Source organism: Drosophila subpulchrella, chromosome X (assembly GCF_014743375.2).
Source record: "Drosophila subpulchrella strain 33 F10 #4 breed RU33 chromosome X, RU_Dsub_v1.1 Primary Assembly, whole genome shotgun sequence".
Classification (NCBI taxonomy): Eukaryota; Metazoa; Arthropoda; class Insecta; order Diptera; family Drosophilidae; genus Drosophila; species Drosophila subpulchrella.
The window spans coordinates 25,575,261-25,591,872 of NC_050613.1; the positions used below are offsets into that span (position 1 = coordinate 25,575,261).

At 35.1% G+C, this 16,612-nt stretch overlaps 1 protein-coding gene across 3 annotated transcripts in view; it reads right to left on the reverse strand.

Annotated features, from left to right (window-relative positions):
• LOC119555987 (low-density lipoprotein receptor-related protein 2) overlaps window positions 1–16,612 on the reverse strand; it is a 164,323-nt gene that overhangs the window by 122,297 nt on the left and 25,414 nt on the right. For 2 of the 3 annotated variants that reach the window (XM_037867714.1, XM_037867717.1), the window contains exon 2: window positions 10,482–11,617. In XM_037867714.1, the coding sequence (XP_037723642.1) occupies window positions 10,482–10,854 (373 nt within the window). In that variant the 5' untranslated portion in view covers window positions 10,855–11,617. The remainder of the gene's footprint in view (window positions 1–10,481; window positions 11,618–16,612) is intronic. The other variant, XM_037867718.1, reaches the window with a different exon arrangement.

The window sequence follows — 16,612 nt, forward strand, 5'->3', positions numbered from 1 at the left end:
CCGAAAAACTGCCGAAAATTTGTTTAAATTTCAATTAAAATAGTTCGCTGCTAAGCACGCCAGTTATGTTTAAAGTATTCAGTTTAACGAGTGTAATAATAAATAGTTCACATTAGCAACTATAATAAAACGTATTAAACTTAATTAATTAAATAAAAATAAAAGGTTGAGCTGTACAAAGAGGGAAATGCCTTGCTTTATATGTAAAATCATTTTGTCGTAAAAATATTTCAAGAACAAAATACTCTTAAAAAATCCATTTTTCAAAAAGTGGCCTAACAATATTTTATTTCTATTGGGAATACATTTTTTATATGTAAATTCATTTTATTCCTAAGGGGAACACCTTATTTAACATGTAAATTCATTTCGCGCTACTACAATACATTTGAGCTGTAACATACACATTTCAAGAACAAAATACTCTTAAAAAATCCATTTTTCAAAAAGTGACCTAACAATATTTTATTTCTAATGGGAATAAATTTTTTTATATGTAAATTCATTTTATTCTTAAGGGGAACACCTTTTTTAACATGTAAATTCATTTCGAGCTACTACAATATATTAGAGCTGGTACATACATATTTCAAGAACAAAATATTCTTTTATAATCGCTTTTTATCACATAGGCACCTATCCATATTGCTCTTAAAGACCCAAGTCAAACCAGATTGCAGAATAATCAAAAATAATTAATTTCAAGCGAAACATTTAAGCCTTTCATTCTGGATTCGCCCTCTCCGCTGTTTGATTATTCAACTTATTTATTTATTAAACATTTCGCTATTGTGTACGTCTGGCTTTCGCTTTTGTGGTCGGAGATGGCGACTGTAATGCGATTCCAAGTATTTATTTATTATTACAGCGCTTGGCAAATTTATTCGTTCGCCTGAAACATACACGAATGTATCTATGAGGATCGACTTGGAGTCAAGGCCGATTTGCCTGTCAATTAGAAGGGAATTACAGCCAACTAAAGGGGGAAAGGTGTTTAAAACATTCCGAAAATCCAGGAAAATACTTCTCGTTTGTGCTAAAAATTGCGGTTGATGTCTGCTTTTGCCAAAAACGTTAATACTCAAAAATGTTTTGTCTTCTTTTTGCCCCTTTGCTGCCATAATTGAAACCATATCGATCCGAATGCAGTATTTATTTAAATTAAATGCGGTGAAACTACAAAAATCCAAAAACATTTGCAGGTGTTCCCCCGAAATGACAGAATAATAACAAAAAAAAATTGGTATAAACAAACTGCTGCGCAAAAAAATTAAAAACAAAAAATTTCCATTTAGATGCGCCGCACATTCGTAAATGTGGAAAAACACCAGGCCAAAGGCAAACCGAAAAATATTTTTCGTAAAGAATTTATAGCCACACACAAATTAAGTGAACTTTGTGCAACATTTTGGAAAAATCCCACTCGGCTAAGAGTAAAAACAAATAAACTAATAAATAGGTAACTTAATCTCTGGCCAAATTGAAAAGGAGAATCCGAAACGAGTTTTCATTTTACGCCGTCGGTTTCCCGGAATTTTCGTTTTATTCACTTTGACTAGGGCTTAATTGGTTGGGATTTGAATGCTTTGCAATTAAGGCCTCAAATGAATCGTTGAAAATGCTGAGAAAATAAATCGAAAGGCAATGAGGGGAATGAGCTGCTGGCCAAACACGCTTGAAATGCCAATTAAAATTTTGAAATTAAAATGGAAACGAACAAATACCTGGCTATATTTTATAATAAGGGATATTCTTGACAAGATATATTGATGGGTACTTGATAGTTCGCTATTAAATGTTTATTGTTTATCTTTCTTTAGACTGTTACAACCCGTTTATTAGGTTTATTTGTAATACCTTATAATAAAAACCATCAATTTGTTTATTTTTAATATTTTTTAATAAGCAGATCCAATTGATTTTGCAACAAAATTGCGCAAAAGTTACGAGATTTTTTCCAGGTTATCTACATACGATCTGCACATTCTTCTAATAGTTCCGTGTAGAATATCCAACAGAGTGGACCTGAGTTCGAGTGCTTAACTTTAATAGTTTACCAATAATACAAATTAATTACCTCGAAAAAAAATCAATCATTCGCCATGTTGCCACTGCTTGTACAAATATCTATATTCTATATGAACTACAGAACCCAGGCTTTTAAAGATCTAATATTTTAGTAATACTTTAAATATTGTTTAATTTCATTTTAGAAAAGATAATACTTTAGTATGGAGATTATTTTAAATATGTTTTTTAAACGGCTTAGAAAACTCTTTATTTTAATCAATCATTCGCAATGTTGCCACTGCTTGTACAAATACCTTTATTCTATATGAACTACAGAACCCATTCTTTTAAAGCTCTAATATTGTAGTAATACTTTAAATATTTTTTAATTTCATTTTAGAAAATATAATACTTAAGTATGTAGATTATTTTAAATATATTTTTTAAACGGCTTAGAAACCCCTTTCTTTTACTGCTTGCTTCATGTAGTAGGGCATAAGTTCTTTAAAACTTCAATTCTTAAAATGCAAGCAGTGCAGTTTCTCTGTTTTTTTGGTCCACTCTAGAGTCTCTCTATCTCTCTTGCAGTTGCCATCTCGCTTGCACTCTCTGAAGACAGTGCACATGCACTGAGAGCAACGATTGTGTCTGTCTGTGTGTCTTTCCGTCTGTTTGTTTGTCTGTCCGTTGTTGTTGTAACTGTTGTTGCTGTCATTGTTGCCCTTGTTGTTGTTCCCATTGTTATTGTTGTTGTTGTTGTTGTTGTTTTTGAAACGGTGATCGCCGGTGCCTGGCACCAAATGCTGGACGTCAGTGGGAAAGAGACGGGGCGACAGAGGCGGCGAGACAGAGAGGCAAAATGAAAATAAATAAATGGAAGAAAGAAATACACAGCGAAGGCAACAACAACAACAACAAAACGGCGAGCAATAAAGAAATCAACAATAGCAACAATAGCAACAACTGCGAAGACAACGAGAGTGAAGAGCAACAACAACAACAACAAAAAAGATACAAAAAACTGTTTATAGCTGAAAAATACCTTTGCGGGAAAGAGACGGAATAAAATAAATATTAAAACGAGAATAACAAAAATCAAAAAACGACCGGCTGACCTATGATGTTATTACCGGCGATCATCCCTCCCTCTCTCTCTCTCTCTCTCTATCACTTACTCACTCTGCGAAGCGAGACGAAAGAGGAGAAGAATGCAACAACAACAACAAAAGCACAGATGATAAAAACGTGAAACATCGGAGATGATAACTTGGCCGATTTTTTAGATAAAAATGCAGTTTTAATTTAAAAAAAAAATGCTTAAGCCAAATTCAAATTTTAAAATTAAAAAAATTTATTAAATATGTTATTCAAATTGTTTTTTAATTAATGTATAATAATATAATAGTAATAATTATTTAAATTTCTAGCCTTAAAATGTGTAAACATTTCAAATATATTTTCAAATCAAAGGATTTAGGCAGCGAACTTTTTTAGTATTTTATAAAAATTTAATATGAGATTATCTCATAGATTTCAGTTTATTTGTTGCCCACTAAGTAGTATACCAACTTTTTTTAAAGACAAATATTATTTCTGTTGAAGATATATTATATTTTTTAATTTTTTAAAGATTCTTTTTGTTTTTTTAAATATATTGCTGAAGCATTTAATAAAAAAGAACTATTAATAAAATTAATAATTAAAATCCTTTACAAGAGAAGAACCAATCTTATTACCTCTACAAAATTGATTTAATTTACTCAACTCTTTTTTTTAGCGCGATGGCAACTCTGGTTCCAACAATTAGAGCCGGCCGGTTAGCCAGAGGAGAAAAAAATTAAAAAACTTTTAACAAGATTAATAATTAAAATCCTTTACAAGAGAAGAACCAATTTTATTACCTCTAAAAAATTGGTTTAATTTACTCAACTCTTTTTTTTTAGCGCAATGGCAACTCTGGTTCCAACAATCAGAGCCGCCCGGCTAGCCAGAGAAGAAAAATGTTAAAAACTATTAACAACATTAATAATTAAAATCCTTTACAAGAGAAGAACTAATCCTAGAACCTCTCAAAATTGGGTTAATTTGCTCAACTCTTTTTTTTAGCGCGTTGGCAACTCTGGTTGCAACAATTAGAGCCGGCCGGCTAGCCAGAGGAGAAAAATGTTAAAAAAATAAGGCAGTCAAGCATGGGGCAGCGACTGCAAATGCAACTGCGTTCGGTGATTGCAGTTTGAACTGGTTTTCACCTGAGCTTGTCAACTCGGCGGAAAGGCGAAAAGCCGCTAGATTCGCCTAGAAATTGACTGGGATTTTCAGATCGCCTTGGCGACCGAGATCGAGGGAGACCGGAATACCCCAATGAGCATATTTATTGACATTGGCATGCAATTTAAATGGCCGCGACAGTTGCGCATTGAACATTTGCCAAACGGTTGGGCGAAAGCTGACAGCAGCGGTCAAAATAATAGGGTGGGGAATGTGAGAACCCTGTAAAAGAAAACTACATACGCAGTTTGTTTCTTATTAAATTATATTTTTGGTTTTTTAAATTAAGATAATATTTTTTTAAGCCACTAGGTACTGTTTTTATTTGAAGTTTTAGATGAAAATTAACTCATACATATGATGTTTTTTATCAACACCTTTTAAAACTTATATTTTTTCTATACCATATTTTAATGTTCTTGTAAAGGTCATTAATGATTGATTATTCATTTGTCACTGATTTTTTTCAGTGTAGGCTTGTGTGTTCGCTTGCCTTTGGTGGCAAAGTTTGCCGAGAGCCTTTTGGGTTGGTCAAAGTATTAGCAAAGTTATTTGCCCGCAACGGGCCAAGCGACCGCAACAGCAGCAACATCAGCCAGCAGCAGCAGCAGCAGCAGCGGCAACTGCAGCAGTTGCAGCAGCAACAAAAGGCAACTGCAACACACACTGCAATTAACTTTGCGGTCAACAGCCACCCACTGGCCAACTGCCTTTGTGTGCGTGCCTTGGGTATTGGTATTGGTGAGTGAGTGGAAAGAAGAAGAGGCGCCAGTGGCTTTGACTGCTGATGCTGCGGTTGCTGCTGCTGCTGCTGCAGCTGATGTTGCTGCTGTTGCTGGTGTTGCTGCTTGCTGCAGCTGATGTTGCTGCCGTCGTCTGTGATTAAAGGCCAAATGACAACAGCAACAAGCGGCTGAAAACGAGCTGTGGCTGCAAAATCAAGAGGTAGGCGAATTGAAAATGCCCTTGGCTGAAGATTTTTAAATGATTTTTGTTAAAAAAATATTTAACATCTTTGTTGTAGTGTTGATTTTATATTTCCAACATATTACAAATTACTACATTCAAAAAAATTTAAAATTGGAAATTGTTGTGATTTTGTTTATATTTTCTAAGTGAATTTTTTTTTCTTGATGAATTTTTTCAACAGCTATAAAAGTATTTAACAACATATGGTAGAATAAGTAAGTAAATATTACAAAAATATATATAATAATCCATAGATATTTATTGTTGACCCAAAAATGTAGAAATTAATGTGTTGACTATTTTAATTTATTTTATATTAACCTTATTGACCTGATGTGGCAGCATAGGTTTGATAAACAAATAAATATTAAAAGCACCAAAGCACATTGAAGTGATTTATTGAGTACTTCATTGCTCACCAAGAACCCCAATTTATGCTTGGAACATTTTATTTAAAAGTTCCTAGTACCCATTAAATTGCAGTGTATTGCAAGTTGGCTGTCCAACGACAACGTCGTCAACTGCATTGCATTTCATTGCATTGAAATGGGTGTCACTCTGTAACTAGCACATTCGCGATAATGATAATGCATAATAATGATAATGATGATGATGCTGATGGCGATGATCATAGAGCTGATTATGATGGTTATGATTGTGATGAGGCAAGCGACTCCTTCAAACTGCGGCATTCTCTGGCTGGCTCGTCATCGACAACAACAGCAGCAGCATATTGAAACTGGAATTTGAATCCGGTTGCCGGTTGCTATGATGATGCACCCACCCCCCCCTCCCTCTATAAAGACCTACACCCCATCCCCTTCCCTTTCATTGCTGCCTGAAAATGTTGTTTGTGCCATGTTTATTAAATGCCATTAAAGCCATTTCTTCAGCCTTTGGCTTTTGCACTTTGAATGGTAACTGCAGGGGGTTTTTCGAGCCTCGGGGGACACGGAAGTGTGCGTCACACTGTGGGAGAGTTGCATTGTCAGCAGCAGCAGCACTGCTCAAATGTCAAAAGGTACATCAGCAACAAGAACGACACGAGCAACACGAGCAACATCAGCAGCAGCAACAGCAACAGCAACAGCAGCAGCAGCAACATCAGCCAAGCGCAATCAGCAAATTGCATTAAATGACTTTGTATTGCAATTGTTGCCCCTCTCGCTGATATATCTTTGAAGTACATATATAGTATATATACATATATATCGGATATATGTTGAGCGAGCTGGGGAATCTCAGCTTTATCGGAGAAAGAGACAACTTGAGAAAAGGGAAAGAGCCGAGAAAGGGTGACTGCAATATCTGGAAAAATGCAATCATACACACAAAAAAATGTATGGGTAAAATTCACCAATGCGGATAGTTACGTAACTGTAAAAAATGGTTAGCAATTTATAAAAATAAAGTTTTGGTTACTATTTACTAGAAAAGCTACCATAAAATATTAAGTTGTGTTTATTTTATTGTTGGTAGAGTAACTATTTCGTTGGTCAAATTTACAATTAACTATTATATTGGTCAATTTTACCTAATATTTTTTTTGTGTGCATTGTGATTACATATAAGTAAATCTATGTTGATGTATAAATTATAGTCTTTTTTATACTCTAGAGTTATTAAAAATAATTAAAGCTGATTTGATAGCTATGAAAAATTAATATTTTACCACATTTTTCCACAACAATCGATAGGGCCTAAACTGACAACTGCCTGACAGCCAGCTAAAAGCGCCAAAAAAATAATGTTTTCGTTTCTTTTCAAGGGATTATCTTGTGAATTGTCTGACATTTGCTTAATTCCCCCTGGGCTTATGCGATTGCAGTTTAAAGGTACACCACACAGCTAGGCTTAAATAGATATAGCTTGGACATTTATCAACTTTGTTCTTGGCCCTAGAGACCAACAACACACCCCCTAGTTTCACAGCTCAAATGCTGCTGCTCCTGCTCGTTTTTCATTTGCTTTAATAAGCAATTTGATCGCTTGTCTTGACATTTACTGTTTACACACACATTTCTTCTTTCTCTACACACAGTAAATACTTGTAGTTGCCCATGAAAGTCTCGGAGCCCCTTTCTCCTTCTCTACACAGCCAGCATCAAGGGCAGAAAATCAGAAAATCTGAAAATCTGTGGCGCACATTAAAACGTTTCACTTAATTAAAATCAACGGCAACACAGTAACAGCAACAAAAACCGACTGCAAAATGACCGCCCCCATATATAAAGTATGGTATTCCGTAGACCCCTACGTATAAACCTATATATACAGGCGCTAATAGTCCGATGTGAGTTCGTGTGAGAGCGTTGAAAAAATCAAAAAAAAAAAAAACAAAAAAAAAATGAAGGAAAATATACAACAAAAATAAGAATTCAGAGCACTGCCAAAGACGTGGCTCGAGAGCTTCCAGCATTTTTTCTACTTTGTGTGACTAACGACTTGAAATTGCGCTTATTAAGACTTCCTGATTCATAATTTCTGGCAGCACTGGCAACAACAACTATAGACAAGTGGCACGTCGATGAGGTAACGAATGGGTATTACCCAGTATTTCAATATTAAAAAAAGAAATAACCATAAATTTAATATTTACAGCGACAGCTGCAGAAACATTGTAATATTTATAGGATACAACAAAGTAACTACAAAAAGGGTTAAACACAAATGATACAAGCCTGTATAAAAAGGTTAATAAATTATTCTTAAAAGCACTTTTATGACCTTAAACCAGTTCTGTGCAAATATATGCACTATAAGTTTCCAGCGCTTAAATTATTATTTGACTGTAAAATCATTTCCAGGGAACCATAAAGATGAAATCATACACGATTTCTAAGAAACCCAGTAAAAATGAGTTATACATTAAATATATTTATATATATATATATATATATATTGTGTAGACTTGTAGCTATCTATTATTTAAAAGTTTATGACCCTAAACCAGCTCTATCCAGAAAGTTTTGTAAAAATATACATTGCAAGCAGGACCTAAGCAAGTAAATATATAAGCGTGAATTCTTCAGGAATTATATTCTGCACTATAAGCTCGTTTCTAAAACACTTTTAAGATCAATCAAATTCTTTAATACAAATGATATTGTATAAACTTAAATGAGAAGATAAATAAATTTTTCCCAAAGCTAGTAGAACCTAGGCAAATTAGTTTGCTAGCGCGAATTCTTCAGGAATTAAATTTTTCACTAAAAGCTCGATTCCAGAAAACTTTTAAGATGAAATCACTTTGTAATAATACCCGATATTTAAGAAATACAATCAAATTCATTAATACAAACGAAATTGTATAAACTTAAATGAAAAGATAAATAAATAATTACCAAAGTCAAGTAATATTATACATTGCTAGCAGGACCTAGACCCAAATTAGTATGTTAGCGCGAATTCTTCAGGAATTACATTGGTCACTAAAAGCTCGATTCCAGGGAACTTTTAGGATGGAATCACCTGATCAAATACCCTGTTTTTAAGCCAGCCGTGGCAGAAAGCAAAAGCCACCGACTTGGCGCACTTTTGCGCCATCGTCTTGCCGCGAAGAATTTGCGGGGAATGTGGTGAGGGATTTGCTTTTCTCTCACTCTCCACTCGGTTTTTTCCCCCACTTTTTTTCTCCACCTTTTTGTTTTTGTCTGGCCTTTTGTTTTTTGTTTCGTTTTTTGTTGGTCTGTAACGATTTTTGTAATTTTATTAATTTTTTGTTTTGCCCTCCCTGCCCAACTCGACTGAATCTCAGTGTCTCTTTTTTATATATACGGTTTGGTTTTGCGGGCTGACTCTGCTTTCTTTCGATTGTCTTCCCGGGGTTTCCTCGCCCCTCGCGGCGTTCATAATTTTCGAGGGGATGGGATGGAAATGTTGGTCATGCTGCGGGCAAGATTTTCAAGTGACACGAGCAGTTACCGCCGCGCCACACTCACACAAACAGTCCGCTTTGTGCATTAATTTGCTGGTGTGAAGTGCTAATCAATATATGGAGGCAGAGGCAGAGTCAGCAGATTAAGGAAATGCAATTTCCACACCGAGCGGGGGTGGAAAAAGTCACAAAGTCCCCCCCCTAATTTATAAGTCAAACATGTCGGGGAATTTGAAAGGAATGTGTACCGGAGTCAAAGCAAGGGGATCAATTTGAGATGGGCGGCCCAAAAGGATGGGGATAGGCAAATGTTTGGAATTTTAAATTAAGGCCACTTGACGACATTAAGGATTTATAGATAACAAGCATAGGTAAAAGATACAAATTACAAATGCATATTTAAGATTCAGTATTAGATTTGAACGTGAATATATTTTAATATTAGTTTAAGGTACTTTCTATCCAGAAAGTTTTATAAAAATATACATTGCATGCAGGACCTAAGCGAGTAAGTATATAAGCGCGAATTCTTCAGGAATTACATTCTGCACTATAAGCTCGTTTCTAGGAAACTTTTAAGATCAATCAAATTCATTACTACAATTTCTTGGTATGAACCCACGAGCTAATTATTATTTTTTGTTTTCGATTTAAGATTTTTATAGTGAGCGCGAATTCTTCAGGAATTACATTCTGCACTAAGCTCGTTTCTAGAAAACTTTTAAGATCAATCAAATTCATTAATACAATTTCTTGGTAGAAACCCACGAGTTATTTCCTAATTTCTGTTTTTGATTCAAGATTTTTATAGTGAGCGCGAATTCTTCAGGAATTACATTCTGCACTAAGCTCGTTTCTAGAAAACTTTTAAGATCAATCAAATTCATTTATACAATTTCTTGGTATGAACTCACGAGTTAGTTCCTAATTTCTGTTTTTGATTTAAGATTTTTATAGTGAGCGCGAATTCTTCAGGAATTGCATTCTACACTATAACATCGTTTCTAGAAAACTTTTAAGATCAATCAAATTCATTAATACAATTTCTTGGTATGAACCCACGAGTTATTTCCTAATTTCTGTTTTTGATTTAAGAATTTTATAGTGAGCGCGAATTCTTCAGGAATTACATTCTGAACTATAAGCTCGTTTCTAAACTTTTAAGATCAATCAAATTCATTAATACAATTTCTTGGTATGAACTCACGAGTTAGTTCCTAATTTCTGTTTTTGATTTAAGATTTTTATAGTGAGCGCGAATTCTTCAGGAATTACATTCTGCACTATAAGCTCGTTTCTAGGAAACTTTTAAGATCACATTTATATATATTATATGCTTGGAGTTGACTGGACTCACCTGGTGATCCATGGCGGTTGCGTGGTCCCTCGGTGCGCACGGCGAGCAGGGTTTCCAGGTTGCTGAGGGCCACGAGGGCCAGTAGCAGCAGCGCCAGGGTTGTCAACTGGCCGCGCTGGCGGTGGTGCTGTGGCTGGTGGTGCAGGATGCTGTGGTGCTGCTGCGGATGGCGGTCGCCGATGGGCGAGGATGTTGCTGCTGACGACGAGGCGACCTCGGTGACCTGCAGCGGGTCGGCGGCAGGGTTGTCGCCCTCGGCGGGGTCGGGGGTCAGCAGGGTTGTCGCCGGTGGTCGCCAGCGAGAACGCATTCTGGCCTTATTGGGCGGCTTGCGACCAAATCCGAATCCAATGCCCACGGGCGTCGGAATCATTTTTGGTTCGTTGGTCGCTTCCCTGGCTTCCGCGCTCCTTATCCTTGGGCTGGATTATCCTTGGCTTTGATTTGGATATTCGGGTTCTTTGGTGACCCTCTGGTGACCTCTACTCTGCCCACCGCTCTTCTGTCTTGCTTCTTGAGATTTCCCCTTACTTGGTGTTTTCTTTCTTTATTCCTTTTGTGCGAAATATGTATATGTTTTGTTTTTTTTGGTGGGCTGCTTTAATGAAATAAGCGGAAAATTAACGCGTTTAATATTTTTAATTATTATTGAGGGCAGGGCCGGGGGAGGCGGGCTCTTGAAAGCGCAATTAATTAAATTTAATTTCCCCGTCGGCCGTCGTTCGTCTTATTCCGTTTGCTCTTTTGCCTGCTAAACTTTTTTGCTTATGAAAGATAATTGCTCGCCGTCTCGCTTGCACTCTGTTCGCCGTCTCGCTCGCTCGCTCGCGTTGTCCCTATCTTTTTAACACTTTTTACAATAATTGAAAAACTTTTTTCGGCTGCTTTATGTGAACTTTTGCCTTCGGCGTCTTTAAACTTTTCTCCTTTCTCCCCGCGATTTTCTTTTGCGTATTTATTTTTTTTTTATTTTCTTCTTATATTTTTTTTTCGTCGGTTGTTGTATTTTCAGACACTTGAAAAATAAAAATTAATATGGTGTGAGGGAGATGGAGATGGCATCTTGTTTGTTGCTGCTGCCGGCTCTTTCGTTTGATAGGGAAATTGCATTTCCCTTGGAGTTTTTCACTGCAATCCTGCAAGGAGAAAAAATGGTGGTGGTGAGAAAAGTTGGCAAAATGTTTATCCAGAGCATTTTCCAATTATTAAGTGAAGTGCGATTAGTTTGTTGGAAGTTTTCGAACGAGAATTTACTATGTAATATGGAAATACTTTGATGGAAGATGGTAAAGAAAAACAAAATAAACATTTTCTAGTTAATCCTAAAAAATAAAAACTGTAAGTAGAAGATTTTATTTGTAGTACCAAGGATTTCATATTTTTAAAGGATTTTTTTTAGTTATAATTTACTTTATTTAAGCAATTATAATTATAATATTTATTAATGGAAGACAGTATAAAAAACCAAGATCTGGAAAATGTTAGACCTATAAAATGGAATCTCTAAGTAAAAATAGTTTCTTTAACATTTTTTTTTACTTTATGATTTCATAATTCTTAAAAGATTTTTTTCAAGTTCTCATTTTTTTACCCAACACACTATTACTAGTTAATCCTATAAAATGAAATCTGTAAGTAGTAGATTTTATTTATAGTACCAATGATTTCATATTTTTAAAGGATTTTTTTAGTTCTAATTTACTGTACTCTAGCAATTACAATTCTAATTATTAATAATGGAAGACAGTATAGATAACCAAAATATGAAAAATATTAAACCTATAAAATGGAATCTTTAAGTAAAAATAGTTTCTTAGACATTCTTTTTTTTACTAATGATTTCATAATTCTTAAAAGATCTTTTTCAAGTTCTAATTTTTTTACCTAACCAACTATTACACAACTCTTTTCCATATTTCTGCTACTTGTAATACAATTTGAAGACTCCGACTTGGAATCAAGTGGCATTACCGCATCGAAAGCGAAAAAAGAAAGATGAAAGCGGCGTGGAAACGAGGAAGAAAATAGAACATTGAGCAGATTACATTAAATTAAAGCACAAATGAATTGCTCGACGAAGCGAAAGCGAAGAAAAAATAAAAAGCAGGCTGGAAAACGTTGATGTGAAATAAATAAAAAGTAAAGTATTAAAAAATGAGCAACAATCAGATACAATGGGAGATCATAATGTGGGCCGGGGAGTTGGGAGATGCCTCCACCTACAAGTGGAAAATCACGCACATCGTCTTCGAAAGGAAAACCCGGTGGGTGGTTTGGGGGGGTGGTGGACACAATAATGCGGTTGGGTCAGATTGAGGAGTAGGCCCGACGATGCCAACGAGTCAACAAAAGAAATTGCTAATGTGCGCAAATAAAAATGGCTCAAGAAAATACACACACACACACACACACAGTCAGTATTAGACAATTGAAATTGAAAATCAGTGAAACCTGTTTTCACACACAAAAGCTCACGCACGCCAAGCTTAGGCGCACAAAATTGCAAAAAAAAAATTGCAAAGAAAAGAAAAAATTGCTGAAAAAAAAAACGAAATGAGAAAATGGCAAATAGAAAATGGAAAACAAAAGAGGAAAAACCAATGCAAAGACACAGGGCAAAAGTTGGGGTCAAAGATGAAATGCACTCAAAGTGTAAAAAAGGAAAGGACGGAAAAACATTATATAAATTGTCAACCACTTGAAGGAATTTTAATATATAGATAGAGGTAAATTGTTTAGGTATCTCAGGTATTTTAAGTTGCTGTAATTTTATGAGTTGGGTTAAGTAGGATTTTTAAAATATACAAAAAAAAAAACAATCAAAAATAATATCAATACTTTTTCTAGCCCATCTTTGAAACTCAATTTTATTTTAAGGTTTTCTTTGAAATTTTTTAATGTTTATTAAAAGTAACCTTTTTTTTGGTAAGGAGATATTTTTTAAAAATTTAATAAATATTAAAAAAAAATACATGTTCTACTTTTAAGTATCTTAAATACTACCTATTGGGGATATTTTAAAAAATGACAAGAATAAGTTCACAAGTTTTTTGTATACATTTAAATATCATTTATTATTATAAAATTATTATTATTATAAAAATATTTTTTTTTTAATTCTATGAAACTAGAAAAATTGGTATTAAAAAGTAAAAGATGAAACATCTCAGGTTTGTTCAATTTAATAAATATATTATATATAGTAATTAACCAAATACCTGCAAATATAAGAAAATCCCCAAAAACAAATGAAAAAGCAAATATAATATCACAACTTTTCTTAAAATTAAATTTTATTGCAATAGTTTACCCCCAATTTTACTGACCAAAAGTGACCTGTATTTTCGCCAAAGAACCTTATATTTTTCAAAAAAAAAATTCAAGAAATTAGAAGGCCAAACATGAACATTCCGATATCCCGAATTTCCTTAGGCTATGTTGAAAAATCACTTGCACGTCGCCTTCTGCCGGGCAAGTCGATGGAAAATGCAGGAAATTTTCGGCCAGGGAAAATCCGCCATTGCCCCGTGGGCGGTGGGCTATCATCAGCATCAACATCAGTATTTAGCCCATGGCCCATCGTCATCTGCGACATTTCGCTGCGCAAATGAAAAGTTACGCGAATCATCAGCAGCCGCAGGGTTCGGTGTGTGATGATAGAAGGCGGCATATTGATAGGGGGGTTTTGTGGTTGGGGCTTTTTTTTTTGGCCAGGCCGAGCACACCTGTCCGTTTTCATTACGCGGCAGCCAAGAAATTGCCAAAGCCATTTTCGAAAATGGCCACAAACACGGGGGGAAAAATGAGAAAAGTAGGGGAAATGGGTGCACCCAAAAAAACAGAAAGTTAAGATCCAATATCGGTTGTATTAAATAAGAAATTATAGTATATATTTCAGACTAAATAATAAGAAGTCTATACTTTACAATATCATTTCTATATTAAAGAGTCTAGAACTTGGATATGTGGTATTATTTTCAAACCATTTAACTTCAATTTAATACTTTGATAAGTATTTAATTTTAATACTGCTCTTATAGACCCCAAATCGACACTTTATAGAGTAGAATTAATGTAACAACAGTTGCTTTTCTATCTATAATTTCTTTCGGTGTGGGTAGTACCAGGACATCGTCATAACTTGAAATTGAAATGGGAAGAGGTGGCAGGTGGGGGGGTCATATTCCCCCTGCCTAACGATCCAATCACGCGACCATCTCTAAGCTCGGCTCCCCCAGAAAATCAGTTTGGATCTGGATTTATTGCACTCTCCCCGCTCACAAAACCAGAATCCCGCTAATGTTCGCGCTGAAAAGCTCTCAGGAAAAATAAAAAAAAAAAGAATGGAAAGCCAGGGGAAAAAAGGAAAAATCAAGGAGGATTGGCCAGAAGAAGATATCCCAAAGACGGCACCGCAAAATGTTTTTGGCCAATTGGCCACACGCGGCTCGTCGGGTGGCATCAGGTGCGCATTATGTCAGGAATATGAAATATGATAACAACAAAACAAAATAAATGTATATGAATAAAAATTCACAACAATCGAAGGGAGAGGCCGCCGACAAGCCAATAATAAATAAAAATAATGCCATAAAATATACTCCAAAGTAGGTAAAAGTTGCCAGCAACCATCGTTGGGGGGGTAGAAAAAAATACGTATAACAGGCAATACCAATTGAAATATTTAAATTTTGTTTCACATTATGGAAAAGTATTTACGAGGGGGTGCTGGCGAAGAAATAAAGCGAAAAATAAATGACAAATTGAAGAAGGGTCAGGGCGAAGAAGTAAAAACCATTTCGTAGCGGGAATTGGTTGAGATAAAATGGAGATGGGGCGTCATGGGAAAATCTTTGAGATACTCAAAATATAATCAAGACATTGCATGTTTAAATACCCGTGATAATAGAAATACACAAAAATTAAATAAAAGTATTTTCCTTTAGAGCAATCAATTAATCCTTGGATTGAATGCCCAAAAAATGCCCATTTTTATTTAAAACTTTGGCTTTAACTCCATTGCGCTCAAAGGCAAAAGCTTTTCCCTCTTTTGTATGCCGCACATAAATTGAAATATTCAATTGGAAAAAAATCCGACCAATTTCCCATGCCGAATTTTTCGTTTTTTCTTTGACCTTCTGCCATTGTCAACTAAATGTTGATGGAGGTTGATGCGTCACAGAACCACCGCAACCACCCCCCAAACCCGACGAGCTTTGAGTTTTCCCTCCAGTTGGGCAGCAACTAGTCAGTAATTTTCCACCGCCCCATTTTCCCATCTTCACTTTTTCCCGGTTCTCACCTTGATTCATCATTGTTTCGTGTGTTCTGGCTTTGATATGCTTTCATTGCGAGATTTGCGATTTGCGATTGGGGAAAAATAGGGGACTTTTGTATGAAGAGCAGGGGGCTTTTTGTGTTGGTTCTGCTTTTGACAAATCGGGGCTAAAAATTCAATGGCTTTCCAACGTTTTTGCATGCACCGACAGGAGATAAAAAGGTGCCAGAGAAGGTGAAAGATGTTTGAGATGTACAGAAGAAAAATGCCCAAGAAAGTTGAACAAGTTATAAAAGAGGCGTTTAAAAATATGGTATTTTAGATTTGTGTTTAAGATTTTTTAATAAAATTTAATATATATTTCTAATAAATATTTTAAGAGCTCATTTTAAAGAAGTCTTAATATTTAAAGACCTTTGTTTAAGAACGAGCCAGTTATCAGAACTATTTTAAAATCATTATTTTATGATATAAGATGATTGAGTCTAAAGCAACTGTCAACAGAAATGTGGTAAATATATATTTTTATTGAAGATATTTTATTGATTATTATATTTTTTAAAATATTTTTAGAGACAATATTTTTTCTTGAAAAATTCTATTGACAGTAATATTATTTTAAAGACCTTTAAAAAGAGCAATCCAGTAATAAATGTAGATGAAAGAAATATATAATATCTAATATTATGTTGGAATTTTTTGCTCAGTGTATGGGCCAGAAGAAAACAGGTAAAGTGACTTTGCGGCGCCGCATTTGACTTGAATCAGCCCCTTTTTTTCGCCCCCTTTGGGATCTTCTTGGCTTTTTCTTCTTTTAAGCTAGATTTTGTATCCCCCTTTTTTGCAAGCTCAA